The sequence below is a fragment of the Ursus americanus genome, chromosome 10 (assembly GCF_024610735.1).
Source record: "Ursus americanus isolate L20-20 chromosome 10, mUrsAme1.1.p, whole genome shotgun sequence".
Lineage (NCBI taxonomy): Eukaryota > Metazoa > Chordata > Mammalia > Carnivora > Ursidae > Ursus > Ursus americanus.
Genome location: NC_142136.1, coordinates 59,247,501 through 59,274,675, shown reverse-complemented (window position 1 = coordinate 59,274,675; position 27,175 = coordinate 59,247,501). Strand labels below are relative to the sequence as shown.

Below are 27,175 nucleotides of genomic sequence, written 5' to 3'. Positions count from 1 at the left end.
GGCCTGTGGGCCCAGGGCCTCATCTTATTACCTGGCTGGGATCCAGCAGGTGTTTTTAAAGGAGTGTTATTCACAGCAGTTCTACCTGGCCCTCATTTGGGGGAATTTAAAAAACAAAATCCCAATTAAGCACCTTTATGCTTTTAATGAGCAGAGGTCCCAGTGCCCACACTTCGGTTCTCCCTGCTGTAAAGCAGTTTCTCTCATTGTGTCCCAAGAGTGGTAAGCAAGAGCCTCCCTCAGATGTGACAGCAGGGAGAAAATTCCGTCATCTTGCCCCAGAAACACTGGTTTTGCTGGTGCACCGTGAGGGTTGGACCTTGGGTGGCCTGGGGAGGACGAGAAAGGGACAGCGTTTTCACTTCTGTGTGAGTGACATGGAGTCTTAGGGCAACTGACCAGGGCTCTCCCCTCCCCTCCTCGGGTGGATCCTTCCCATTAGCATTCATAAATGTCCGCTTCCCTGTCTAAAAATGACAAGAGCAATAACTTTGCTAGACTCCACCTTATGGTGACTAGCAGTCTGAATTTCCCCAGGACTAAGTGGATTCCCAGCATGGAGGACTTTTAGTACCAACACTAGGGGAGTGCTGGGCGAGCTGGGAGGAGTCCCTGTTCCACGCTCTGCTCTGTCTTCCTCCTCTCCTTCCCAGCCGGCTTCTATCTCCCCTTCCTCACTTCCTGCTCACTCGGCAACCACTCCATCCTGGTTTTTTCTCCAACCATTGATGACTCTTGCTAAGGTCACCTGTGACCCTTGTGTTGCCAAACCCAGAGGATGTGCCTCCATTCCCAGCCCACCTGACCCCCAGCAGCACTTGACATGGCTGTCGGGGCTCACTGGGAGCGCTGTCTGCATAGACCCTGTGATTCCACTCCTGAGTCATGGCGCCTCCTGTCCTGGTTCCGTCCTCCGCAAGCTCTTGAGCTGGCTGCAGTTTCTCTGCGTGACCTAGAAATGCTGCAGTCCCACCCAGCCCAGTCCTGGCCTCCTCCCTTCTCCCCCTGCACTCTGTGAGGTTCTCACCCCTGCGTGCAGCCCCACATGTCTGCCATCACTGGCTCTGGCTCCCAAAGGTCTCCATGTAGCCCAGGTCTCTCTTCTGAGCTCCAAGCTTGTATCTCAAATGCCTCCTACTGAGCTTGTCCAAAATTCGGCTCTCGGTCTTCCTCACCAATCTGCTCCTCCTCTAGTTGAGTCCACCTCAGTAGACGACATGACTGTCCACCCACTTGCTCATCCTTGACGCCTCCCCTTCCTCGCCTCCTGTACGTAGCTGATCTGAAGCAGCCTTCGTCACATGCCTCCAGCCTGCCTGCTTCTCTTTATCTCCACACTACCACTGCCCAAGCACCCCGTCACTGCGACAGAATGTATATACAAGGGCTCTCAGTGTCCTCTCGTGCCCCGCCCACCCTGCACCGTGGCTTCCTCCATAAAGCTGACAGAGTGATCCTTAAAAATGCAAATCTGTTTCCTTCTGCTTGAAATCAGCCCTTGGTGTCATTAAAGCTCAGTGGCATTGGCATTGGCCTTCCAGCCTCACCCAGCCTGACCCTCGGCCTTGCGTACAGCTTTGCTCTGGAACACCGTCCTCCCTGCTGTCCCAAGCCCCTCCCACCCTTTCCGCTTCTTCCTGCCACCCCTCTAAATCTTAGATGCCATCTCATTGCTAATGTGGACCCCATTCCACCCCCACGTGCTCATAACAGTGTGCACACACTCTTCCGCCACAGTACTTAGCTGAACAGTGAGTGCGGGTTAATTACGTAACAACCTGCTTCATGCCCGTCTGTGCCCGGCGAACGCATGACGGCAGGGGGTCTCACTGTACCCTTCATGCTTCGCTCTGGGGCTGGCATTTGGCAGAGGCCCTTGATAAACACTTGCTGAATGAATGGAACTGGATAGGGAGGAAGAGTTGAGGCTGGGGGCAAAGGGAAAAATCTGACTCCCTCTCACCACTGTCTGACCCCCAAACCAAGATTACCCCATAAAAGGCTGATGATTCAGATGCTTCCTAATGCCTCATTTTCTGTAGGAACCCATGCTACTGGCTTCCCCAGGTGATATGATCTTGGAAACGGTGTTTATATAACTTGTAAGGTCAGTGCGTGAGGCCCCCAGGATCCCTATGGGATGTTCCGTTACTGCACGAATGGAGAAGTACCAAACGGGATTCCCCAGTGCACATGTCTGCTCCTTTAAAATCTACACCAGTAACTTTCCAGAGTCAGAGTGACAGTTTTTGCAAGCTGGCTTGGAAGGTTTCTGAACATACCCATCAGTTGTCCTATGCTAAAATGTAAAACTTACAATATATTTTTCTCATCAAGCAATAATTAACTTTAATGCTATTCAAATATATTAAACTCGAGATATTTTATGATTTTAGGAGCACCATGGATTTTTTTTATTGAGGTATAATTGACATATACCATTATATTAGTTTCATGTTTAATGAATTTAATATTTGGTTGGGAATGTGGTTTTAGTAATGCTTTAAGAGAGCTGCACATCTCTCCTTCAACATCACCCGGACATGACACAGTTTTACCTCCCTTCCTAATTAGCTTGTATAGAGAGATTTGCTTCAAGTCATGTACCCATGTAATAAAGGTCCTTGTTGCCATATTTAGAAGACTGTGTCCAACATAAATTCCACTCCCAAATCTCTTTCTTATAATGAACCTCCATCAACATAATGAGTTCCTTGGAAGGAAGGCATTGTGTAAATTAAAAATACTAATGAGTCATAATGATAATGAATTATTTTCCCTATTACTGGGAGCAGGACTAACCTTGGGCACATTTTCCAATAGCTGAAGGTGCCTTCCCTACACCCAGGATTGCCCTCCCCTGGGAGCCCGTTCTCTAAAATCTCATCTTCTTCCTCTTCCTCTTCCTCTTCTTCTTCCTCTTATTTTCCTCCTCCTCCCCCTCCTCCTCCTCCTCCTCCTCCTTCTTCTTCTTCTCCTCCTCCTCCTCTCCCTCCTCCTCCTCCTCCTCCCCCTCCTCCTCCTCCTCCTCCTCCTCCTCCTTCTTCTTCTCCTCCTCCTCCTCCCCCTCCTCCTCCTCCTCCTCCTCCTCCTCCTCCTTCTTCTTCTTCTCCTCCTCCTCCTCCCCCTCCTCCTCCTCCTCCTCCTCCTCCCCCTCCTCCTCCTCCTCCTCCTCCTCCTCCTTCTTCTTCTTCTCCTCCTCCTCCTCCCCCTCCTCCTCCTCCTCCCCCTCCTCCCCCTCCCCCCCTCCTCCTCCTCCTCCTTCTTCTTCTCCTCCTCCTCCTCCCCCTCCTCCTCCTCCTCCTCCTCCTCCTCCTCCTTCTTCTTCTTCTCCTCCTCCTCCTCCTCCTCCTCCTCCTTCTTCTTCTTCTCCTCCGCCTCCTCCCCCTCCTCCTCCTCCTCCTCCTCCTCTTCCTCTTCCTCTTCTTCTTCTTTTCCTTCTTCTCCTTCTCCTTCTCCTTCTTCTACCTCAGGCCAAGCAGCTTTCTGCTTAATTCGGTTGCGAATCCAGGATGCTGACAGGCTTTGGGGGAGGAGAATGACACCGACTCGTGTTAACAACAGGCCTGTGATGGGATCTGTATGAGTGCGGCAAAGAGCCCCTGGTGCCAAGTTCATCCTCAGGGAATGGTGGCATGCAGACAATGGGATGCATTCCCGCTCTCTCGGCACCCGTGTGGCCTGGGACTCAATGCGGTTTAACGAGTCAAGAAAAGGGAGATTTGCCATTTGTTTTCCACTTTGTTTGCACTTGCTGGGAACTGGGATAAGTCACCAAACCTCTCTGGGATGCTCGATTCCAATTCTTTTAATACAAAAAATTTACACACTCACACACATACATACACACATTACTTACATATTTTTACGTTATTCTTTTAGCAGATTATTATTGTGTTTCTCTTTGCTGGCCTGAAAAGACTCTGAAGGTGCACGGGCAGGGCCTCTGAAACCTGGCTGGGAGGCACAAGGATTATAAACCACTAGTGGCCGGAAAAAAAGGTGCTTCGGCTCCTTCTCAGGGAGGAGAAATGCGCGCTGAGTGCGAAGAGCTACACAGCTTCTCTGTGATGAAGAAGCTGGTGACCTAGGAGGCAGAAAGCACGCAGAAGCCAATGATAGCTCAGATCTGCTCCTTTGGGAGGTGAGTGGGCATGCGCAAAGGGCAGGAAAGGCCTGTTTTGTGGATGTGGGATGAAGGCGATTTTAAAAAGATAGAAAAACCCCTGGAGGGCCTGTTGTTGAAAACTGTGCTGTTTCTCCAGGAGTTTCTAAAAAAGCACCTACCACTTGGCTGTGCCCTGGAGGAGAGTTTTGGCGGGATGGATGGCAGCCAATCCTTCTGCAGGTGACTCTGCTAACATTTAAATCAGTACAGGTGTGTTCTCGTAGGGGCTGACGAAGGAAACGGAACACACGACCACCTCCCGGGTAAGGGGCGGAGGTACAGAAGGGCTCCCCGGCTCTCATCCATCCAAGGCCAGGAGAGAGGAGGTGTGCCCAGGCAGTCCGGGAGAGCGAGCCCAGCCCTCTGCCTCACTGGGTGTGGGCAGCTGGGCCTCCCAGAGGAGGGGGCTGCAGGCCTGCTGTGTGGGTCCTCCTCCTAGCGTTCATTTCCTTTACTCAGGGGTCATTTCTGACAATCCATCATGGCAGGCCGATGGGGCAGATAGCTTTTGGCAGAAGTCCTTTCTGCTTCTCGCAAATTAAATCACAGAGAGAGCCACGGGCAGTGAATACAAAGAAGGTGTTCAAGGCCACTGGATGGAGGGGAACAGCTGTTGGAGACCAAGTGTTCATGAGACTTCAAAATCCACATATAATAACAAGGCAGTCCCCTCCAAAAATAAATTGGGACGTGGTCAACTAAGAAGGCTGTCTGGGATGAAAGTCAAAATTCAGAATTACAAATAATGATACAGAAATGAAATAACAACAACAGACATGCACTGAGAGTTTCCCAGGCCACATGTGCATTTTTCTCTTGCTGCGACCCCTCTGATCCTTGGCGGGGGCTGGCCAGCTCTGATGTTCCTTTTAACAAGTAAAGAAACCAAGGCTGGAATTGCCACAGTGACTTGCCCACAGTCACACGGCTGGTAGATGCTCAGAGCCAGGCTCGGGGCGCCACTCCCCCGCCCCCGGGACCCTGTCGGTCGTTCCAGGCTCTCCTACTGGCTCGGGTGCTGAGCCAGGCGCTGGCAGAGGTGGGTGGAGCTGGCCGAGCAGAAACTCCCAGCAGCAGCCCAGAAAAGAGCCCAGGGCCCTGCCACTTGGAATCCTTGCTTGTTTCCCACTTCACGTTAAAAAAAATACAGACAGGGAGCCCGGGTGGCTCAGTCGACTAAGTGCCAGACTCTTGGTTTTGGCTCAGGTCGTGATCTCATGGGTCATGGGATTGAGCCCCAGGTCAGGCTCCTCGCTCAGCGGGGAGTCTGCTTGAAAAATTCTCTCTCTCTGCTCCTCCCCCTGTGAGCACGTTCATGCATGCTCTGTCTCTCGAAATAAATACATGTTTAAAAAAATAATAAAAAATAAATAAAAAATAAAAAAATACAGAAAGGCATGAGGGCATACAAATAATAGTTCCACCACTCAAAGATAAGCATTTTAAACATTTTAGTGCACCAAAATATCATCCTTGGAGATATTTCCTGTTTTGCAAAAAAATGGGATTCTGTTGTTCTTGCTGTGTTGTAACTTCTTATTCTGTATATTGTGAATATTTCTCCAGGTCAAATACACTTCAACAGTATTTTTCTCATTTTGTTAAAAATGTTACATATACATATATATATATGTTTTCTGATAACAGAAATAACCATAGAATTATACGCTCATTGTAAAATATTCTAATTCAAATCGTGCAGAAATGGAGAGCAAAGGAAGCCAATGCTTCACTTTATCCCACCCTTGGGACATAGCAGTATTGCTAAATTTCTTATTTCCTCCTCGTACTTTTCTGTGCTCAGACCAGACACAAGAAACAGACGTGTGTTTATCAGCGTCCCCACACCGTGGGCTCGTAGGCCGTGCTGCAGTTGGCATCTCCCCTCCCTATGGCGTGGACACCTCTTCCTCTCTGCACAGGAGGCTCTCGGGTATCTTTGCTCCCGTCCTGGGAGAGGAAAGTCTCGCAGGACCAGAGAAGCAAGCAGGAGCATCACCAAGCTAGTCCCAGCACTTGGATTTGAACACCGTCTGGGCTGGTGGCGGGGGGGGGGGGGGGGGAGACTGCAGTGCAGGGGGCCGCTAACCGCTCCTCCAGCACCACCTGCCCGCCCCTCCTCGGGGCCACTGCGAGGCTGGGCCCCACAGCGCAGTTCCCGCCGCCCTCACGGAGCGCTCTGCTTCCTCGGATGTGCCTGTTGTCACCACGGCCCCTTCCCTGCGCTGGAGGAAGAACAAGACCCCAGAGCAATGAGCTGACCTCTTGGGAGGTTTTGTGGGTTTGATTTTGTTCCTGGTGGGAAGCCAGTGGTCCTACATTTGCTGCCCCAAGTGTCCTAAGGTGGCATGCTGTCCACATCCACGGGGAAAGCCAAATTCTGTCCAGTGGGCCCATGGACCTTCTCTCTGGTCACCTGAGAGGAGCTGGTGACGGCCGGGAGGTCAAGATGAGGGTCAGCCTGGTGCTTCTTCCTCAGGACACACGTACTTAAGGAGCTCCTGACCCGTGGACTGGGATTCCCGAATGCTCATTGGGGAGGTAGAGACTTCCTGGAAGCCTGTTCCAAACAGCACCTTCGCCTCCCCTACTCTCACCTCCTGGCATGGCCGGGCGGCTGCGGCCCACACATGGCCCACGGATCCCCTGTGGGAAGGGAGGCAGAACCACACACGAGCTGTGTGAGACACCCCAGCCCTCACGGAAGGCTTGTCCCGATGTCATCCGAGAGTTGGCAGAGCATCTGAAGAGCGGGGCGGCTGTGGAAGGCATTCAGATCGGGGCGGGTGGTGCATTTCCCAGAGGACATGCTGCTCAGATGGGAGGGGACAGGCGAATGGAGCCGGTTCTCTCCTGATGGGTTAAAATGACCCAAATCAGGGGCGCCTGCGTGGCTCAGTCGGTTAAGCTTCTGCCTTCGGCTCAGGACATGATCCCGGGGTCCTGGGATGGAGCCCCGCATCAGGCTCCCTGCTCAGCGGGAAGCCTGCTTCTCCCTCTCCCTCTGCCTGCTGCTCCCCTTACTTGTGCGCACTCTCTCTCTCTCTCTCTGTCAAATAAATAGAATCCTTTTTAAAAATTAAAATAAAATGACCCAAATCAGAGAAATCAGGAAGAAGGCAGTTTACAGAGGCTGCCTTTTCTCTGCCATGGTGGGCAGACGAATGACCACTCCACCCACCCCTGATGTCCATGTCCTCATTCCTGGAACCAACGAATATGTCCCTTTTCCACGGCAGAAAGCGACCGTGCCAAAGTGACTACGTTCATGATACTGAGGCAGGGAGAGTACCCTGGATTATCCAGGCGGCTCCGGTATAAGACAAGGGTTGTTATAAGAGGAAGGCAGGAGAGGCAGAGGCAGAGGAGAGATGTGCGGCTGGAAGAAGAGGTCATCGGGGTGGTGCAGCCACAAACCAAGGAAAGCAAGTGGCCTCTGGAAGCCAGAGAAGGCAAGGCACAGATTCTCCCCCTCGAACCTCCAGAAGGAACAGCCCTGCTGACGCCTTGCTTTCAGACCTCTGACTTCCGGAGCTTCGAGAGAATGCGTCTGCGCTGCTTTAAGCCACTAGGTTTGTGGTCATTTGTTCCACCACCACCAAGAAAATTAATACACTGCTTGACAGGGAAGAGGGATGGGAGGGTATTGTGAATTTTTGTTTATGAATTTCTATTCTATTTATTGCAGATAACAGTCTCCTAGGGAGGAATGTTGGTTCAGAAATGGAGTACCCATGATGTACAATCAGAAAGGACAGCACTTAATGGAACTAGGGTCTATGCACAAAATAAGGTAAGTGACAGGGTTTTTCAAGACTGCATTTTATTAATTTACCACATGGGCTCTTTTCCCAAAAAAAGGCTGATCCTGGGATACACGTTAATTTGGATCTTAGCAGTTGACAGCAGCACCTGGAACGTTCCCTGGTCAAGAGGGAGTCCTCTTCTCGAGGGGCCAGTCATGGCTGTGCTCAGACTGGGAGGTGGGGGTGGGGCTGGGGGAGGGGCTTCGTCATGCCCTGGGAGAAGCCACAAAAGCTGCGCCTCTCTTCTTGGTGTTTCTCAGGCCCACCCACAAAGAAACTGGGGAGGGCTGGTAACCCCCCGAACAGGAGGATGCCCAGCAGAGGTGCCCTTGCCCTGCATAGCTCGGAGGGAACACGGATGGCTGGAGGTCACTCCTCTCTCCTGTGGGTGGCCCTCGGCTCACTGGTGACAGATGCCACAGGACCACCTCTGGGTTCCCTGGGCTCACTGTGAAGGGCATGCACAGTCCATTCTGGAAGAATGAAAGGCAAAGGTCCAGATCTCTTACCTGGTCCTAAGTATAGTCATACCGCCATATGTCAGCGTGTCACAGCTTTCTCTAAAATTCCGATCTAGAACTTCCTCATTGATACTCTTGCTCTTAAACTCACCCCGTGGGGCTCCCTCGTTGTGTGTGAAGCTGTCAGCGCCCAACAGCTTCCCTGTTGTTGGTGTTGACTGTCTCTGAAGGCTGCCTTGCACGGCGCCCCCCCACCTCTGCCCTCTGTGCCCCCTGACTATGCCCCACTTTTGCTCACTGACTTGCAGACCAATCCTGGTGGTTTATTTCCCATGACTCAAAATCCTGACGTTCCCAAGAGCCACCTATCTTTACAATTTCCGCAGGGGGCATGAGAATAAACCACTCGCTCCTCAAAGAGGCCCGCACGGAGTTGTTTGCAAAGCACCAGCAAGCCGCCCCGCGGATGGGCGATCGCCGCCCTGCAGCTGAGGCTCACGTGGGGTGGGGGCGGCGTGTTCCCAGAGTCTCCGGTAAGGGTCCCACACTCTCAGGCAGGGGTTAATTCACTTATTAATGGACACGTGTTCAGTGCCAGCCTGCGCTGGGGGCCGGAGCCACAGCAGCCAGCCGGGCGGCCCCAGCCCTCACCCAGAGTGCGAGCAGCAAAGAACGGACGGGCACGACCCACCGGGGAAAGGGGCGCTAATTTCACGGGCAGGGGCTCGGGAGGCCCCAGGCAGCATGCAGGGAGCTCTCCTGCATTGTCACCGGCGTTCTCTTGTGCTCCTTCCTCCTCCTGAGGAGGGGTCGGGGTGCAGCAGTGGGTGCCACTGAGATGCCCATGAAGACTTGATCCGGAGGACCGGGAAGTCAAGGGCGAAATCTGTGCACACTGCTGTCCCCCGCGGGGCTGGACGGGGCTTGCTCTGTGTGCCCCCAGCCAGCTCCCTTGCCTCGCACCATCGCACGCCTTCCCTCTCGCGTTGCGCCCTGGTGCAGAGGCAGCGGGCGCTGCTGATGGAGCGGGGGGCCCGAGGGCACCCGGCCATCCAGGGCTCGTCATGACGGGGAGGTCGCAGCCTTTAATTTCCATGCGGCTTACAGTTCATCTAAAAATATCTGAGCAGCCACACGACTGACTCTCCCCAGGAATGACCTAAAACCCGCGTAATGAGGACTGGGGAATTGCTTCATTTCCATTTAAGAGGGGCACGTTGGGACTAGAAAGGGAGAAGCCTCATCTTCAGAGGCATGGCTTGTGTTTCCAGATTGCCTTGTGCACGGCCTGGTGGAGGGGGGTGGTGCTGGGGTGGGCACACAGCTGGGGTGCCCCCTCCCCTGCTAGCCCTCCTGACTACCGCAGCCTGGTGGCAGAGGGGGCTGGTAAATGCAGGCACTCCATGTCCGAGAGGCATGAGCAGGGGCCCAGGGAAGTCAGTGGGAGATGGCTGCGGACCTGGGGACAGGTTCAGGCCACCTCACCCCTACCCAGGTTTCTAGAAATAATGTATGCAAAGGTAAATAATAATCCCTAAGGAGACAACCAGAATTATCTGGAAGCCTGTTGGAAGAGCATGGAAGGGGAGGAGAGCTCTCAGGGTTCTGCCCTTCCCAACTCTATGAGGGGCTTTTGAAGAGAAGAGACCTCCTTCCCAAACAAGGGAACTAAACCCAGACACTGGAGGGGCTGCCTGGCTACAATGCGTGTGTCCTCACCACCCCCGTGAGGCGGGCACTGCGGTCACCCTGTTTACAGGCAGGGAACCAAGCACAGAGGCTACCATCCCGGAGGGGCCCCCTCCACAGCATTTGGGGAGCAATCTCTCCATCGCTGTCCCCTTTCCGAAAGCCAGTTTGTGAGAAGCCTGCCATTTGGATAGATACCCTTGGAGTTCATCCTAAGAAATAATTAAAGATCTGGAAAACGAGGCTGCTCGTCACAGCACTAGTGAGAGAGGGAGGTGATAAATTACGGAACACCTGTACAAGGAATCTGTTCAAACCTGCAAACTCTGCCGTAGATAAATGTCTGTGGGAGAGGAAAATTGTCTGCACTGTATCATTAAATGAAGAGATCCGGTTCCAAAACCGTACGTGCCTTTATGATCTGATTTTTGCTACGCCCACACCCCCTAGCAAAAGGCGGGCGTCGGTGCCGTGAAGCGTCCCACGGAGACCTGGCTGGGAGGCTTGGCACGGATTCGCCCTGTGATGCGGATCTGAGGAAGCTTTGCATATCCTGTTCTAAATGCAGAGGGGATGTTCTCAGGGAGGCGCACACACTGGGACAGACTCAGGCCGGGTGCGCTGGGACACTGGCTTCTCAGTTCTTTTCCCTTCCTAAGGGAGACTTGTTGGGCTCTCGCCGCCCATGAGCGCCGTCAGGCCACGGAGAGGCCCCCGGCTGCTTTATCCTCCCAGGGACGTCACCCTGACGACTCCACCACCAACCTGTGTGCTCCCAAAATCTATGCTAGCAAGCCCACCGCCCGGATCTGCAGCGTGCCATCTGTCGCCCACAGGTCACAGAGCATCGACGGGGCTCTGGGTGCGGGCAGCCCTCCATCTGTGGACTTGGAGGCCTGAGGGGGGCTGGGCAGCGGCCTGAGCACATGGATGCTTGGCCTCCACGAGGCTTCAGATGCCTTCTCTGTGCTCATCAGTATTTCCTCATTCTTCCATAATAAACAAGTAAGCATTGCTTCCATAAAAAGAAGAGAGAAGTTTATTTTTTAATTAAAAAAATAAGGTCCCCAGATTATATGATCCTTTCTATTACTAACATCCTCTGATCTCATTACAGCTCTCGAATGTTTACTCTGGCTTCTTTTCCTTCGTTGGCTTCACAAGAGAACGATTTTGTTTCCCAGTGTGCTCACTGCAGAGACACTGTGGTCCCTGAGGTCTGTGGGCAAACAGGGGTATAGCCTGCAGCCAGCCCTGGGGACTGGGGGGTGGGGTGACCCTAGGTGAGGAACCTCTGTGTAGCCCGGCCCGGCATGGGGTGGGAGGACGAAGCGGAGCGGCTTGGCACAGTTAGTGAAGCTTTTCCCTCCTTACTGTATTCCTCCCTGAAAAGAAGAAAACGCTTCAGCAATCCAAGAACCCATCAGCCAGGGGCCTCAGAGAGGCCAGACTCATCGGAGCAGGGCAGCTAACCCAGGAGAGGGGAGCCTGAGTGTTTAATCCCCCTTGGCCTCCAGTGTGGCTCTCCCAGCATTGGAGGGAGACCCCGTGTCTTAGCATGCAGAGGGGCGAAGGACTCTGCAGGGGACCTTGCTCTTAGGGGATGAGCTGGCATGGGTGCCCATGTCCCAGAGCCTGGAGGACACAGGACCCAACACACTCCCAGGCTCGGGCGAGCAGCACTTTGCACCCAGGCCAAGGCACGACACCTCAGGGGCTTTGTAAGAAGAATCTCTGGAACTCGAGCGGCTTGGCTGGACGCTGTTTTGAAGGAGAGAGAGAGGAGTGTACAATCACATTCCTTTGTATTATTTATTAATGGTACTGGTATTAAAAGAAGCGAAGCACACACAATGTCTTCACTTGAGAATGCTGTCCGTGTCTCCTTCCTTCTCACGACTGTGAGGCTGTCAGTAGGGGGGTTCCACGCCAGGTTCAAGGGCAGGTGTGCTCTGGGGCGCAGGGGGTGGACGGCGTGCTGTGGCCGGCCTCGTGACCGCCACCCGCACACCTCAGCAGAAGAGGACTTCCTGCCTGTGAACCCTCTCTCTCTAACTCGGGCGGGGGGCCTCTCGAGGTGGACCCTCCCCTCCATGAAACTCAGGGTAGGCGGGATTGTTCCCCTTCCCCCATGATTGTGCCCAGGCTTTGCCTGTTGGGGTGGGTTTTGTCAAGTGCCCCGCTGATCTTACCCCCCCCCCCCCGTTTTTTCCCCATCTTTCTGAACTCAGTGGGTCCCTGGAGAACAGAGGTCCTCGGGTTGTGATCCCTGTCATCAGAGTCCTGGGCGAGGCCCCACGGGCCCTGGGTAAAGGTGATTGCCCCTGGGAGGTGAAAGGTCACCTGGGAAGCTGACCAAACCCCAGGGAACGAAGTCTGTCCAAAGCAGCAACGCGAAGCGAGTTAGCCGTGACTCTGCTTTTCTGTTTCTGGCGGCCGTTATCTGTTAAGGTTTCTTTCTCTATCTGGGCAGAGCCCCGAGGGGCAGGCTCTGGGAGAGGAGGCGGGCTGGGAGGAGAGGGCACCAGAGAACCCTCGACCCCGGGGGGAAGCCGGGGTCTTCTCTTGGGGTCTTGCTCCATGACAGAGAACCACCCTCGCTTGAGCTGTCAGGAGGCCCTGCTGACCCATGGCAGTGAGGAGGGTCGCCTCTCTCCCCTGGCTACCACCGGCCGGCTCTTGAACACAATCTCACGCCCACCGTCCGCAGGCCCACCCAGCCACACCCCTGTCTGGAGACCCTCCCTCGGCCTCTGCACGGTGTCTGAGTCCTGTTCTCCCCTGCTCGGTCTCCCTCCTGCAGCACGTCAGGACCCTCATCCGTGTGGACCCTAGAGGGCGGTGGGGGGGAACCTGACGCCTGTGTGGGCCCCCGGCAGGTGTCGGTGACCTGACTGATCTGGGGCCCTCATGGCCGCAGGCAGAGGCCAGTTGGGGAGCGGCCCTTCTCACAGCTGTGTGTTCCCCTCCCTGTTAGATCAGAAACCGTTCCACATACTTGCCTCTTGCTAGAACATCCTCCTCACCGGCCGAAGAGGAGAACTGAACAGGAATCCTGGAGGAGCTGGCTGGGGGGTTAAAGTGAGCCAGGCCAGGCCCAGCTCGGGGCCAGAGAAGGTACGGACCAAGGGCCGGTGAACAGACTCCACTTTTGCATCCTCCTAAAGATGCCACTGTAACTATGAGGAACCTCGGTGGACTGGGAATTTTTATTTTAAGATAAATATGACCGGGGCCAGGAACAAGCCAACCTCCATCTTCTGTAGGAGGTTTTTTTCCCCTCCTGTATCAATCTCTCCTTTATTTGAGAATGTGGTTTTCTTAAACATTCTGTGTTCAAGATCACCCCACATCGTTGGTTTGAGGGAAGCAGGGTGGGAGCAGGGAGATGTGCGAATGGGCGGTGCGCCTCTGTACTCGACAGGGCCTCATGAGGCCTTTGTCGCAAGTCCCGTGTGGCCCTAGGTGCAGAGCATGATTATGGACAGTGCACATTTACATAAACAAATTACATCTGCTTAAGATTAGGAGTGGCTTCAATAATGCACCTGGCATTCTGGTGCTAGTCTGAAACAACTTCTAAATTACACCATTTTACCTCCTAATGACTGCAAAGTTGTAGCAAAATCAACGAACAGATTAAGGAATGTCTACATACATTCCTGGTGTTCAAAGCGGAACAGCCCTCACTCATCATCCAGAGCGGAGGAAAACCCAGGTGGGCAGTTCCTCGGAGGGGCTCAGATCTAGGCTGTCAGCCAAGGAGCCCCACGCAAGGGGTTCTTCTAGCTGCACCTGCCCGGAAAGGGCAGTGAGTATCGGCGCCATTTGACTGCATCCCTCCTTTTCTGAACAAAGTGGGGCCTCTGGAGTGCGGGGTGTGGGTGGGCTGTGTTGGCACAAAGGGGCTGAGAGGGAGAGGGGTCACAGGGGTTTGAAGGGCACCCCAGCTCCCCGACTCACTGGCTGTTCAATGCCGTGCAACCCGTTGTTTTCTTCTCATCTGTTTTCCTATCCACAAAATGGGGTTCCTGAGTTTTTAGAGAGGCTTTTCCTAGCTGCATTTGCCCTGAAGTCCTTCCTCCTCAGCTGGAAAGTTTACTAACTGCGGTTAGAGCAGACTTACGTGAAAGATAAAGAAAATAAACAGGACTACATGGCCACAGCCCATTTGCTGTGCACAGAGTCTGGGGCACATGGGGGCTCACCAGACTGTGGCTCTCCCTGGGGTCTAGACAGTCAGGGGCAGGAGCGGCCCGGACACTTACCTTCCCTACCACAGTTAACACCAAAGCAGGACTGCTGGCGTGTGTGTGTTTCAGCCTGATGACAACAGTGATGGGACCAGAGCTGCAGGAAGGTTTCCACAGAGATTTATTTTAAACCGTGGAGGCAACTTTGCGTTGAGAGTCTTTTACATTGGTAATGGCCACAGGCATGTTTCAGTTAGAGGGAACACAGTGAGAAAGTGAGCAGAGTTTAAAAACATTCACAACACCCAGCAGCATTTGAACGTAGAACCGGATACAGGCATTTTAACATTATAAGAAGGTCTTGCTCGGTCCCCCGTATCAGTCAGGAAGTCAACGTCAATGTCTCCAATGGCAGAGAGCATGGTGATGCCCGAAGGTTCTGCTAGAACCGCATGTGAGAAATCTGTTCCAGCTTCAGGCTCATGACATTCTCAACCTGACCCCTTGGGGAAGCTCATTTCAAAAAGAAAGAAAAAGATATCCATGAAGTAACATGCCTGCTGCAGCCAGGTTCTACGGGGGCCCGAGACGGACGGCGTGCAGCATGGAAGAGTCCGTTGCCCTGGTTAGGAACAGCGGTAGGTAGGCAGGCACGAACGGAGGGCTAGCACCTTCCCCGGTGTCCAGTTAATAACAGTTTTTGTACTTTTCATATAAAGATTTTCTTTTGCAAAATGACAGTACATGAAAAAAAGTCATTTAAAAAGCAAGGCAAATGGCGTCCAACACAAATATATGAAGAGTACCGTGGTTGCCAGTGACACAAGTGTTTGGTCTATACTTCATACAGGCGGATGCTACGGGCCTAAGGCTGCCATCTATTCAAATGGGAGAAAAACACGTGCATGTAAATGAAACATGTTTTGCAAACCATTTTCCCTTTTTGTATTAGAGTTCACCCTCTTCTGATTCCCAGAGAACCAAGAGAAAAAAGACCTTTAAACCAACCTATGGTTCCCTGACACTTTCTCTCCCAAGAAAAGTCAGCTATCGTTTTTGAGTCACAAAGGTGAACATTTGAGGTATCTTATTTTTAATGAGATGGTACCATGATCAACCTCCACCTTCACCATCTCCTCCAGACCTCTAGATGGAAAAATGCAGAGAGCAATTTCCTTGACCTGACAGAAGACAACGACCTTCCGATACACTCCTGTCTGTCCGCGTGAAGTCAGCCACTAGTCCAAAAGTAAACATTCGTGGAATCACAGGATCGCAGGACTGGAAGGGGTCTCAAGAATGATCATCCAATTCAGTTCCTCCTCCAAGCTTTAGCTGCCCTCCCACGTCTCTGACAAGGGACTAGCTACCGTCTGTTCGAACATTCCCTGGCATGCGAAACACAAAGGAGGAATCCCACTCCAATTCTGGACAGATGATATTTTTAGAGACTGCTTTTGTGTGTTAGGCCTAAATAGGTTTCTCAGTGGAAAGGATCATGTTTAAAGGCTAAATTACAAACTAAAACCCTCAAGCGTTAGTATGTATGTAATTCTCGGTTGTGAAGTTGAGCTAGAAAAATGACTACGGATATTCCTGAATTAAGTAATGGACATAGAACACTTGGGCAGTGAAAGAAAAAGGCAAATGGATGGAATGGCAAGACCCAGAAAGTGCCAAGCCCCGTGGGGGGATGCTGAGACACCCCTGCGGGGCAGAGCCAGGTCTTGGAGGGGGCGCTGCCTGAGCCCTCTTCACGGTCTCCGACCTGAGAAAAATGTTCCCTTCCACGTGGCAAGAGGCACGACGATGAGGATTTATCACGTTCTCCACACTGTACTGAGAAGACCCATGACCTGCAAGAACGATTTCGAGGCGGCAGGGAAATGGAGGATGGCCGCCTGCTTATGCACCAAAGGGCTTGGCTCTGCATATTCCTGTGATGCCACAGTTGTCTAGAACAGTCTCCTACCACCCATCATAGACTTTCCTTTTTCAAAGGGGAGCAGCGGAGCCTGGCCCACCTGTGTCATATGGGAATTAGCACGTAAGTTCTCCCAGGCCTAGTCCACGCATGTGGGGGCCTCCAGCTCTACCTCATGGCCTCCAGAGAGTTCAAAATTAGTTACCATGGGTCATTTTAAGATAACCATCCCAGGTCTTTCTAAAGGAAAAAGCCCAAAAAACTCAAGATACTAACCTCAGTCAGCTGCAGGAAACTGACTCTCAAACTTCGGAGTGAACCCCTCGTGGTGCACCATGTGCAGCCTCCCTCTGAGGTCACGGGCCACCCCGCATAGCTCCCCCTCCCCCCCACAGCGACAACAGCTCAGGCCCCAGGACTATAGCCGAGCACTTGATACTCTCTGGCAACTCCAGATCACTCGTGGCCCCGTGTACCAGGCTGATGCCAGCTCGCAGGCCTTTGCTTCTGCTTCGGCAGCCTGCAAGTCATTTCCCTACTGGACTCACTCCAACTGCACCTTTAACCCTCGGCTCAGAAGTCCTTTCTGCAGGGCGGCGGGCACCCTGTGCGCAGCTCCCGGGGTGGGCCCTGTGCACACTTCTATCACAGAATGGACCCCATGGGACCGAAATGACCCATCCACTCCCCCGTGTGGCCTCTGCCCGGGCCAGGGAATGGGCCCCGACCCCAGGGCCTAGTTCAAAGCCTGGCTTGGGGCAGACGCTCCACAAATGGCTGAAGGGGGCTACGCTCTCGAGGCTCATCTAGAGAACTCCGTGTTTACCATGGACTTAATTTCTGTGTTTCCCAACCAACTGGCTAGATAGCCACTGTCCGTTAAAATTAACCATTATTTTAAAGGAGAGAAAAAGACTGTTTTGGCAAAGTGTTTTCTTTTACTTTAAAACCTGTATCTTAGTAAACATGATCCCTTATATATAATTAAACTACGAAAAGGCAAAGTCAAAGGAATCTCATTTAATGAGTATTTATGTCCGGTAACTTTGGTACAGTTTAGAGCTATCCCTTTACCTAAAAGTCAATGTCCAGGCTTTAAAAATTGATTAATGTTAAGCAAAAATAAATTATGCGTTTCAAAAATGAATCTCAAACCACGAAAAGGTGATGTCCCCTAAGAAAGGCAAAGGCTGTAGGCTCAGAGACTCACTCAAGGCCGGTCTTCAGACAAACAGGGGAAGACGAATTTTCAGTGCCCTCAGATTTCCATCTGGATTTTGTTGCTGAGGGGGAGGGTTCATGAGGAAGAGTGTAGGAAGTTTCTGTTTATCAAGACCTGCAAGGATTGCCTCATCAGTACCCACCCACTGAGAAACAGGGGCCAAAAGCAGTGTCAGATTCACCTACAAGAGGATCAGGCCTGGTTCCCGAGAGCTGCCTAGGGGTCACTCCTCCTAGTCATGCCATTAGTAGTTAATGTCCAAAAGCACATGTTCCTTGAAAACTCTTCCTGTAGATTCTCCTGTTGACACCTCAGCTATATCCGACTGCCTGGTATGACCAAATGTTTTCTGCTTGGAACATTCTAGATCTCTGAAGATCCCTTCCAGTTTTGTGAGTTTATGATTCCTTGAATAATTGAAACTATCAAATAAGAAATACATCATTGACTGACCTCATATAAAAAGACATGCAATTCCAAGTACTTAATTTAAAACCACCTTTGCTACTGCGGACACAAACCCAGTCCGTGAAAGGTTCCAGTAACATCATTTCTTTGGAGAAACCGAGAGCACGTGATTGGTTTTATCCTACCAATTGCAGAGCAAGTCTGTGCATGAGATGTGCAGTCCACGTTAGGCATTACTTGCCAGAACGGCTGAAGTAACAGAGCAAAAATATATGTAAAGTGCAATTCCAAGAGGGCAAAACAAGAACTATGACAGTGAACCCAGCCAGGAGAAAAGTCACGTGCTGGCGCCAGCTTTCACTCCTATGAGTGAAGCCTCCAGTCCAGAAAATGCTGGGAAGACACCCGACACCAGCCTCTCTCCCTCCATGAGTTACACAAAATGGTGGAGACACTCATCCCAAAACTCAAGAATTCACAGTATCACAAACACAACACCGTTCGTCTGCTAAGTACTTCTTAACAAATTCAAGCACCCACACAGATAAGGAGAAAGAAAAGGGCAGAGCAGTGGATACTATGACGTGTCTGTGGTTTTTGATCATGACTCTCCTCACCAATGAGGTGGCAAGTGGTGTCAACCTCTGAGTGGCTCTGAGGGCTGGGGAACAGCCATGCCACGAGGGAGACGGCTGCAGTGAAGTGCGGGGACATCAGCTTCCCCGGTGGGGTGTGAGCTCCTCCAGACCGAACTCAGATCCACATCAGGCTCGCTGGGCGCTGACCTACTGCTTCCAACTGACACCGTCTCCCTCTCTGCATACGGGCCACGCTCCGAAATTCGGGAAGGGGAAACAGAGCAGTTCCTTTCGATTACTCGTTTCCAACACAGGGTTCTCTGTTAGGTACAACTTAGTACGTGGCTCCAAGTTCCAGCAGTAAACCATAAAATAGATATTTGAATATTTTAAATTGCATTCCCTTTTTAAAGCTCTCTCACAATCATGCAGACAAGATCAGCTGAGTTCTAACAGCTTTGACTGATGGCAGGCAAGGATGGTGCAGAAGGGGACAGCGAAGTGACAAGTGGTAACTGCCTCCGTGCGTGTGCGTGTACATGCGCGTACGACCTTAGAGTGTGGTCACACGAGCTGACCTGATGTCTCAGATGACGGCTGCCATGTACCATGGCTGCCCGGGGCCCACCCACTGGCCCTGCTTCCCCGTGCTGCGGCAACACAGCCGTCTCCAGGAAGCCCCAGCCCCGGGGACACACGGGTCAAGGGGGTCTTCAGAGAATGGGACTATGGCAGCCGAGGATGGCGGGTAGTCCTTTTCCCAGTTGGAAAGAAAAGTAATGAATAATTGTGAGGGAAAAAAATGGCTTTCCAAAAAAAAAAAAAAAAAAAATAGGGAGCATTTCAAACACCACCGCCAAAAACCTGTCAAATCGGAAGTGAACAAGATAACGTGGACGGCTTGGAGAGTGAAGGGCGAGTAACTGAACTGTTTCTCTACAAGGCTTAATTTAACCTGGGGATCCTCAAGAGACTCAGGGCTCCCCTGACGCCCCTGACAGGTGAGGGTGGATGAGGTGGGACGTGTAAAGTGCACACGATGGGACAGGCTCACGGCACACGCCTGCTGCCAACAGGTGAAAATAAGATTTCTAAAAAGGACTTCAATATCCCGAGTTGAGTCACTACACACAAGAATATTTCACTTTATCAAGTTTGACTGGATTCCCTTAAAATTAGAATTCTTCGGGTTCGTTTTCTAAAGCCCTCTTTTTTCTTTTTTTTAACATTCCCATCCGGAGCACAGTATGAGCTGTAGGACTCAGTACCTTTCATGTCTCAGATCGCACAGCTTTAGTATGAAAGTGTGCAACGTGTTCTGCTAAAATACATGAAGATAAAAATCTTTAAATATCTAGTTTCTCAAGGGGAAGAAAATACAGATGGTGAGGAGTAGAGCAGGATATAATCTCGCAGGAAGGAGCACATTCAAATTCAGAGGTGACGTCGTGTGGACAAACATCTTAAAGATGCTTTTTTCTGAAGGACATGGGGTTTGGGGTTTTTTTTTGTTGGGTTAGTTTTGAATACTGTAAACGAGGAAGAGCTGTGTGAATCACAGGAAAACATAAAAGGCTCAGAAGGCTCCAACTGAATGAGAAACGATCCAGGCACTGAGAGCTGGAGCCCTGAGTTACAATCACTTGCTTCTGTGACCACAGTGGTCACATCGCTTTCTCACAGCAGAGACAGAAAACAGAGGCAGAAGCATAAGGTCACGTCTACGCGGCCCGCACAGGAATGAGTTAGACATTCCAAATGGATTACTTTTCAGGTGATTCAAGAAGCCAGTTGGAAAACCCACACGAACGGTTTTCTGAACGTCTCAGCGGAAGAGGAGGTCTGTGAAAGCAGAAACATTGAGAATAAAGAGTGTAAATATAAACACATACACAGGAGAACATGACGCGGAGGGGACGTGACACAGAGAGAGGAAAAGGAGGCCAACCACAGAATACGTGCCCAAGTGAAGGAAACATGGAAACGACTTTGTAACGACCAAAAATACCCCGAACAGATGCCTCCGTTCTCTCTCCAACACACGAAGCAACGACGAGAAGGAAGTGAGAAACACATACAAATTAAACACCCCACACAGAGTTTTCAGTATGCTCAAAACAAGGTAGCACAGCCAGAGCGTATAAACCATTTGTTAAAAAAATATCTTCTTTTCTATTGTATGAACAGGTTGGAAGAGTCCCCTCGCCAGTGTCCACTCACTAGCTCCCATGCCAACTCAGCCCGGCCCGCGAGTTTCTCTCCGACTCTCACACGTCTGCTGACAGCTCCAGTAATGATGTGGATTCCGACAACCGTTTCTTGAGTAAATACTATCTTTCTGACGCATGCGGTGTCATCAAGACACGACTGGGGTCATATCCCATAACTGCGGGAAGGAAGAGAAAATACAGGACGAACTGAAATTCCATTGTGTTGAGGCTCAACAGTCCTTATGACTGAATACAAGTGAGCTTTTTAATTTGCCAAGCAACTAAGTACGACACTAACATGATTTCTAAAGCTACAAAATGGTATTTTGCCATGAAAATGTTTAACACAGACTTCAAAGCCAGGGCCGTGGGTAATTTTCATACGGCTAGTGGAGAATCCAACAGATCAGATTCTCTTCTGGGGCAAGGAAACGAACATCTGTGAGGCCCCCAGGGGGCCCCAGGGACGTGCTGTGTCCCTTCCAGATCTTCTCTTGTCCAATCTTCCAAACAGTCTTCCAAGACGTCCCATTTTCAAAACTAAAGGAACCGAGGCTCCCAGAGTTTAGTTTAAACTTGCTCAAAGTCACAGGGGCCTAGTGGGAGTTACTTTAACCACATCCTGCTGCTGCTTCCAAGAACGGCCCAGAGCAGGCCGGGGTGGCAGCGCTCGGTATGCTGGGCGAGCCCGCGGCGCAGCTGTGGCCCCTCCTGGCCGGGGCCTCTGCTGCGGCGCCAGCTCCGTCCAGCACAGTCCTCAGACAGACTCTGGAGGGATGCTTCTGGATTAATTGATCTCACGAGGAAAAGATCTTGTTTATTACTCGTTGGCTTATTCGAGTCCTTCCTTTCACTCCATGCTCAGTTCAAACCCCACTTCCTTCCTGACGCCCTCTCCAGCAGCCCCATCTCCCTCTACTGAGCTCTGCAGGTAATTCTTGCCTGTATCACTCTTTTGGCTGCTGAACATGTGACCTATTATTAACCATCAGAAAGACAGAGTAAGTCCCTGCAGCCAAGAGCCACGTCTGATCTTGGTGTGTGCAGCCAGGGCCCTGGCATCTCAAAAATGCTCACAGCTGAGTAACCTTGTGAGCAGACCCCACACAGTCTTGGGGCTCCTGTATATTGACATAGGGCCAAAGATGGAAAGCTTTTAAAAGAATATGGCGCCCTACCTTAATAACCTTGTCAGTTCCAGAAGTCAGTAACCATCCTCTGGTTGCATCAAAGTGCACATGCACAATGTTATGTTTGCTGTCGTGGAAGGTCGCCGTCGGCGCACGTCTGGAAGGAGCAAAGCAAGTTTCCAAGAGTGAAAAGTGGTGGCACATGGATGAAGGAAAGATCTAAGGTGTCATGAAGCTCTAATGTGTAGCCAAATGACTAAGACTGCTTCACTTTAAAACTGCTCCTCGTACCTACCTTTATTCCCTGGGAATCTGTTAATGATTTAAAAAAAATGATTTATTTATTTGAGAGAGAGAGAGAGACAGAGAGCACAAATGGGAGGGGGAAAGGGAGCGAGAATCTTAAGCAGGCTCCACGCTGAGCGCAGAGACGATACGGGACTCGATCCCACGACCAGGAGATCACAGCCTGAGCTGAAACCAAGAGTAGGAGACTTAACCAACTGAGCCAGCCACGTACCTTTTTAAAAGGTGAAAGGATTTTTATCTTCTCCAAAATGGGAAAGAGATGATGACATTTCCCAAAGTCTTACGAATTACTTGTTGCTCTGATAGAGCTTATGAAAATCTCTACTTATACCTTTGACAAATCTTAAAACAAACACCTCAGTGCTTTTGCTAAGTCTGATCTCAGAAGGACCTGCTGGTATAATAGTCTACCTGTGACTTAAAAAAAAACAAAACAAAACAAACACACCTGTTACCAAGCCTAAGCTACCATTCTAATTGAAGGGCTACCCATTCTTTTTCCTTGTTTTCCTGGTGTAACTGCAGATTTAGTTTCTCCTCCGGTATTCTAACACTCGAACAAGTAAAACAGTCTATAAACAAACACTGTTATTTGTTTCGTATTTTTTAATCTATGTATTGCTTTAGTAAGAAGGCTTGTCAATTGTCTGGGTGGTCCAGAGGCAAAGCAGAAGAGGCAGAAGAAACAGTGACATGGGAAGGGGGACAGGGACATGGGGAAGGAGACAGCTGGTGTGCCATCAGGCTTCAAGGAGGCCCACTCCTCTGCAGCGGGCTCTCTGAAGACCGCTGTTACCCCTAGCTAGGTCTGCAGAACAGACCTTCAGTCTCCCAAGATGATCACCTGAAAATATTTAGAATTCAAGATTTAGGTTTAATATGCAGTTGCTTAGGCTCTCTGGGTCTGTGTCTTTTATCTATAAAATGAATAATTCATTTAGAATATCTCTAAAGTCTCTTGCAGTTAATTTAATGAAAAGAATTCTCTTATTAATTTCATCACATATGATGAGTGGAAAATAATCAATGAACATAAATGCTTACTGATGGAAGGCCATCTTAATCTATATTTGATATGGATAAAGAAGAATGAGAAAAACACACACATCAGGGTTATCCGTAAGAGAATGCTCTGGGGTATTAATCGCCACGACTTTCCTTCAAATGCTGACTTCCTCTGGTGTATCTGAAATACGCTGCTGTTTACATGCTGTTTCGAGACACTCATCTAGTACTTAAAATGATTCTACTATATACAAGGTAGGGAGTCGGTGGGGGAAAATCGGGCAGACGGGTTACCTAGGAGATCCTGCTGTCGTTCATTAGAAGGGAAGCCTGCTGCAGGGCATTCTGCTTACCTCGGGAGCAGTCTGCAATGAGCGCCATTGAAGAGAACACAGATGTGCCCTTTCACAACCCCACCCCCCCAGCACACTGCCGTGCAGTAACCTAAGGTCCTAGGTTATCGGGCAAGACCACCAAGCGAGACTGAGTCGCTGGATAGCTGGTGGTACTGGCCTCTTAGGTAAAGCGGCTTAGCTCTTCCTGAGAAAATGCAGCCTCGAGCCTGTGGGCTGATTCAGCTCCTGTAAAAATACCAGCTTGGGCTAGAGAGTGAAGCCTGGGTTCCTGCAAGGAAAGACAGGGATAGCAGGGATGGCTGGAAGAAGCCTGTTGGCAGGGCACCTGGCCCTGGGGTGGAGAAGAGCACAGAAGACGGGAAATCTTGAGGCGGACTCTCTTTTCCTATCTCACGAGAGAACACGCATCTCTTGGCAGAAAGGAGGGCTGTGCCCACTTGCCATGGTCTGTATTCGAAACCAGCAGGAACTAGGGCGCTGGTGGTCATGGCTGCGGTACCAAATCGCCCTCTGTCCTTAACCCTGCTAAGTCTGCAGCCTGCCGGAACTCACTCTTCATCGGTGATGGCCTCGTGGCAGCTGTCACAGACCCTCACTTCAAACTCGAAGCCCATCAGAGGGATGGAGGAGCGCTTGGAGCTGCACTTGCCGCAGACGGCCTTCCCACACTTGCGGCAGTGGTGCTGGAAGGGGAGAGAGCACAGGCTTGCTACGGTTCCCGCAACTCGCCCCAACCTGCCCCGCCGCGTAGGTTCGGGGGTGGTCTATGGCATTCGGCATTCGGATGAATGCCGAGGAAACGGAAGGAACGCACCGGTGTTCTCTTTTTGAGCTCTTTATTCAAATGCAGAACCGCTGGAAACACATCTGTTTGTGTCACCACACCCAGCCCTACCCCCACCTCCCTACCACAGCCCCCCTCCGCCCATCCTAGTTAGTCTGAACTCCAGAGGACCACCCAGTGGCCAGGTTACTTAGAGCTGGGTACTGGGGGAGCACCATCTGCAGAGATCGTGCTGCTGGATGAAGGAGAGCGTGAATGCAGCCCAGCTCCATCTACTGCCTCCACTTTGGCCATGTTCAGGCTAGGTGAGTAACATTGATTTCCTTCGGGAGGACCAAACCCAACCGTGATTCGGACTGAAAATGCTCGATTATTACAAGTAGCTCTAAACAACTAAAACTAAGATGGTAAGAGAGAAACTGAAATTATTAAGACGAAATAAATACCTCTTCTATAATTTCACCTTTTGGTCCCACTATGAGCTAAGCATGATCCCTCTAATTTTAAGGTGCATTTCCGTAGATGCCACTAGAATTCTAAAATCATATCCCTTAACTACTTGGAACAAGTTCCTTCAGAAACTGAATGCAGTAGGAACGAGCTGCAGCAGATAAGAGAATGAATTAACATGGGGTCTCAGAGTGGCTCCAGGGTAGTGCCTGACCCCCACCACAACCCCTGCCTGGGGCGGCGGGAAGGGGCTAGCTCGTCTAAGCTCACAGGTGAAGCTGTTTCCACTCTATTCCAGTTTGATGAGGGATCCATATCACCCACCTGTCTTAGGCCAATTTTCTTACTGTCCCACATTTGCTTGAAGTTCCAGAAGAAAGGCTGATCACACTTTTGGCAGGAATCACTGTCCAACCATTCAGGGGTCTTGTGAAATCAAGCACACAACAGGTCACATTGCAAAGCAGTGAGGACAACGGTACCATTAACACTGATGAAAGTTACAGAATCAAGATGTGTTTATAAGAAACAGAGGTGTGATTTCTCAGTTAGTCATTTAAAAAACATTTACTGAATGCCTATTGTAGCTCGAGCCCTGGAGATGTAGTGGTGATAAAAAGGATCTCTCCCGCCGTGGGGCTTATAATTTATGAGGAAGACTAAACAAGACAATATTATTAATATCAATTATTTAAGTAAGTGGAAGTGTAAAGGCCTGAGGAGGAGCAGCAGAGCGCCAGGAGGGTGGGATGGCCCAGGTGGGGTGGCGAGGGTCAGGAGCATTCAGGGGCGGCTGGGGCCAGGTCACTCGCAGAGTTCTGACAGCCACGTTGACTTTATCAGATATTCTCGGATCTCATGCAATTAGATTTGCTCTGGCAAAATACAGTTACGTGTGACTGCACATGTCACGTGTACACAGCTACCTGTGCTGGAAGGATACAACCTGCCCACAGTGGGTACTCAGGAAAGCTGCCTGTCCACCGTCCGCTCATGGCAGGGCCCAGCGAGCTTGGAGACTCCGCTCCTTGCCTCACGGACCACACACCATTCTGCCTTTGTTCACTTCACTATTTCCCAACTCCATCATGAGTACTCGAAACAATGTCAAATGGGTTTAAGAGATGTGTTAAACGTAAAGCTATTCTTCAGCAAATCTTCACAGATTATGCATAGAGTGACTCTGCATCTGTTTCTCGAGTTCCACGTCCAACTTGGAACATTCATCACTTGGCAGAGGGACAGATCTCTTTCCACATATGACTGAACCCAAGGAACCTGGAAAAATATATCCAACCCCAGGGTTGCTCTAAAGTAAGTTCCAGAGAACTCCCATTTGACTCACAGGACACTTACTATAAAAGAACCCTGAGATCGAACAAGTTTGAGAAATGTGGCAAACAATGGCCAGTGCCCTCTCTCTACGAGATTTTTCTCGTAGCTTTTCTCTGTTGATGTAATCCTTCTCTGAAGAAGCCCTGTTAGAGAACAGATTTGGGCATTTGGCCTCTTCTACCTCCCTTCAAGCAGAAACGAACCTAAAACTACACATTGTCTCAAAAACGAAAAGTAAGAAGGTGATATTTGAAGAGTTCCCAATTCTTGGTCTATTTATTTTATTAAAACCAAAGAGTTCTTAAGAAGTAAGCCTTGATTTCCTTTGTAATTTCCAAGCTCCAATCAGTTTAAAGACTGATTTAACAAAATAAGAGTTTTCAGGAAAACATTTTATCCCTAAAAGAATTACCTATGTTGTGACTTTTCAAAACACTTACAATGCAGGAAAATCAGGAGGATTTACAAAAAACTGTCACGTACCCACTACTGTATCTTTTATAAGGAAGCATGCAGGTTTAGGACATATATCAAATGCACTGTAGTGGGTATCTATGAAGAGGGCAATGGGAGTAAGGAACAGGAAAAGGAAAAAAAAATCAGCATGTGTTGTATGATTCCATTTTTTGTCCAAAAACCCCCCAAAAACAAACCGCGCACATGTGTTTTTGCAGAGAAAATTGTAAGGAAGGATGTTACCGGTGATATTCCTGGGGTGGTTGGTATTGAGTAACTGACATGTTTTCTATTGGTTAAGGAGCACTCTGTAACTTTTCTACAAAGAACATGTTCATACATACTTCTAGAAAAGGATACAATTTCGGAAAAAATGGATTTCATTAACACATTCATTAAACACATTTAGCCTATGAGATACGCTCAGCCACACCTTCTTCCATCTGCCCCCCAGTGCCACCCCCATGGCCACACTATCGTCTCTGACGGCTTCCACTGCTCACAAGCACCAGTGCCCAGGGCACGACTTCCCTCGTTCACCTTGTCCTTCCTCATGGTGTTTCCTGTCCCCCTCAGCGCACAGCCAGGCGCCATCAATCTTTCAGCGCTACGTCCTTCCACAAACTCTCTGCTGCGAATGTGAGCCAACAATGGTAAGACCCCTTCCTAAATGCCCAGCACTACTGCTCTA

General features: G+C 50.5%; 2 protein-coding genes across 5 annotated transcripts in view; one reads left to right on the top strand and one right to left on the bottom strand.

Annotated features, from left to right (window-relative positions):
• The window catches only part of DHRS12 (dehydrogenase/reductase 12), a 31,330-nt gene extending 21,827 nt beyond the window's left edge, over nt 1–9,503 (top strand). Inside the window, 3 exon segments of the mRNA XM_087864912.1 lie at nt 7,408–7,483; nt 7,857–7,961; nt 9,438–9,503. Of these exon segments, the coding sequence (XP_087721038.1) occupies nt 7,408–7,483; nt 7,857–7,961; nt 9,438–9,503 (247 nt within the window).
• A 4,977-nt stretch (nt 9,504–14,480) lies between these two features.
• WDFY2 (WD repeat and FYVE domain containing 2) overlaps nt 14,481–27,175 on the bottom strand; it is a 173,181-nt gene continuing 160,486 nt past the window's right edge. The window contains exons 9-13 of one of the 4 annotated variants that reach the window (XR_015725966.1): nt 25,018–25,119; nt 24,012–24,142; nt 21,838–21,946; nt 16,518–20,835; nt 14,481–15,195 (exon numbers count right to left, since the gene is read on the bottom strand). Coding sequence is in view for 1 of the 4 variants with exons in the window: in XM_045796877.2 (XP_045652833.2) it covers nt 20,806–20,835; nt 21,838–21,946; nt 24,012–24,142; nt 25,018–25,119 (372 nt within the window). In the remaining 3 variants the exon portion in view is untranslated. Of the gene's footprint in view, nt 20,836–21,837; nt 21,947–24,011; nt 24,143–25,017; nt 25,120–27,175 lie in introns of all 4 variants that reach the window. The other 3 variants (XR_015725967.1, XM_045796877.2, XR_015725968.1) reach the window with 3 other exon arrangements.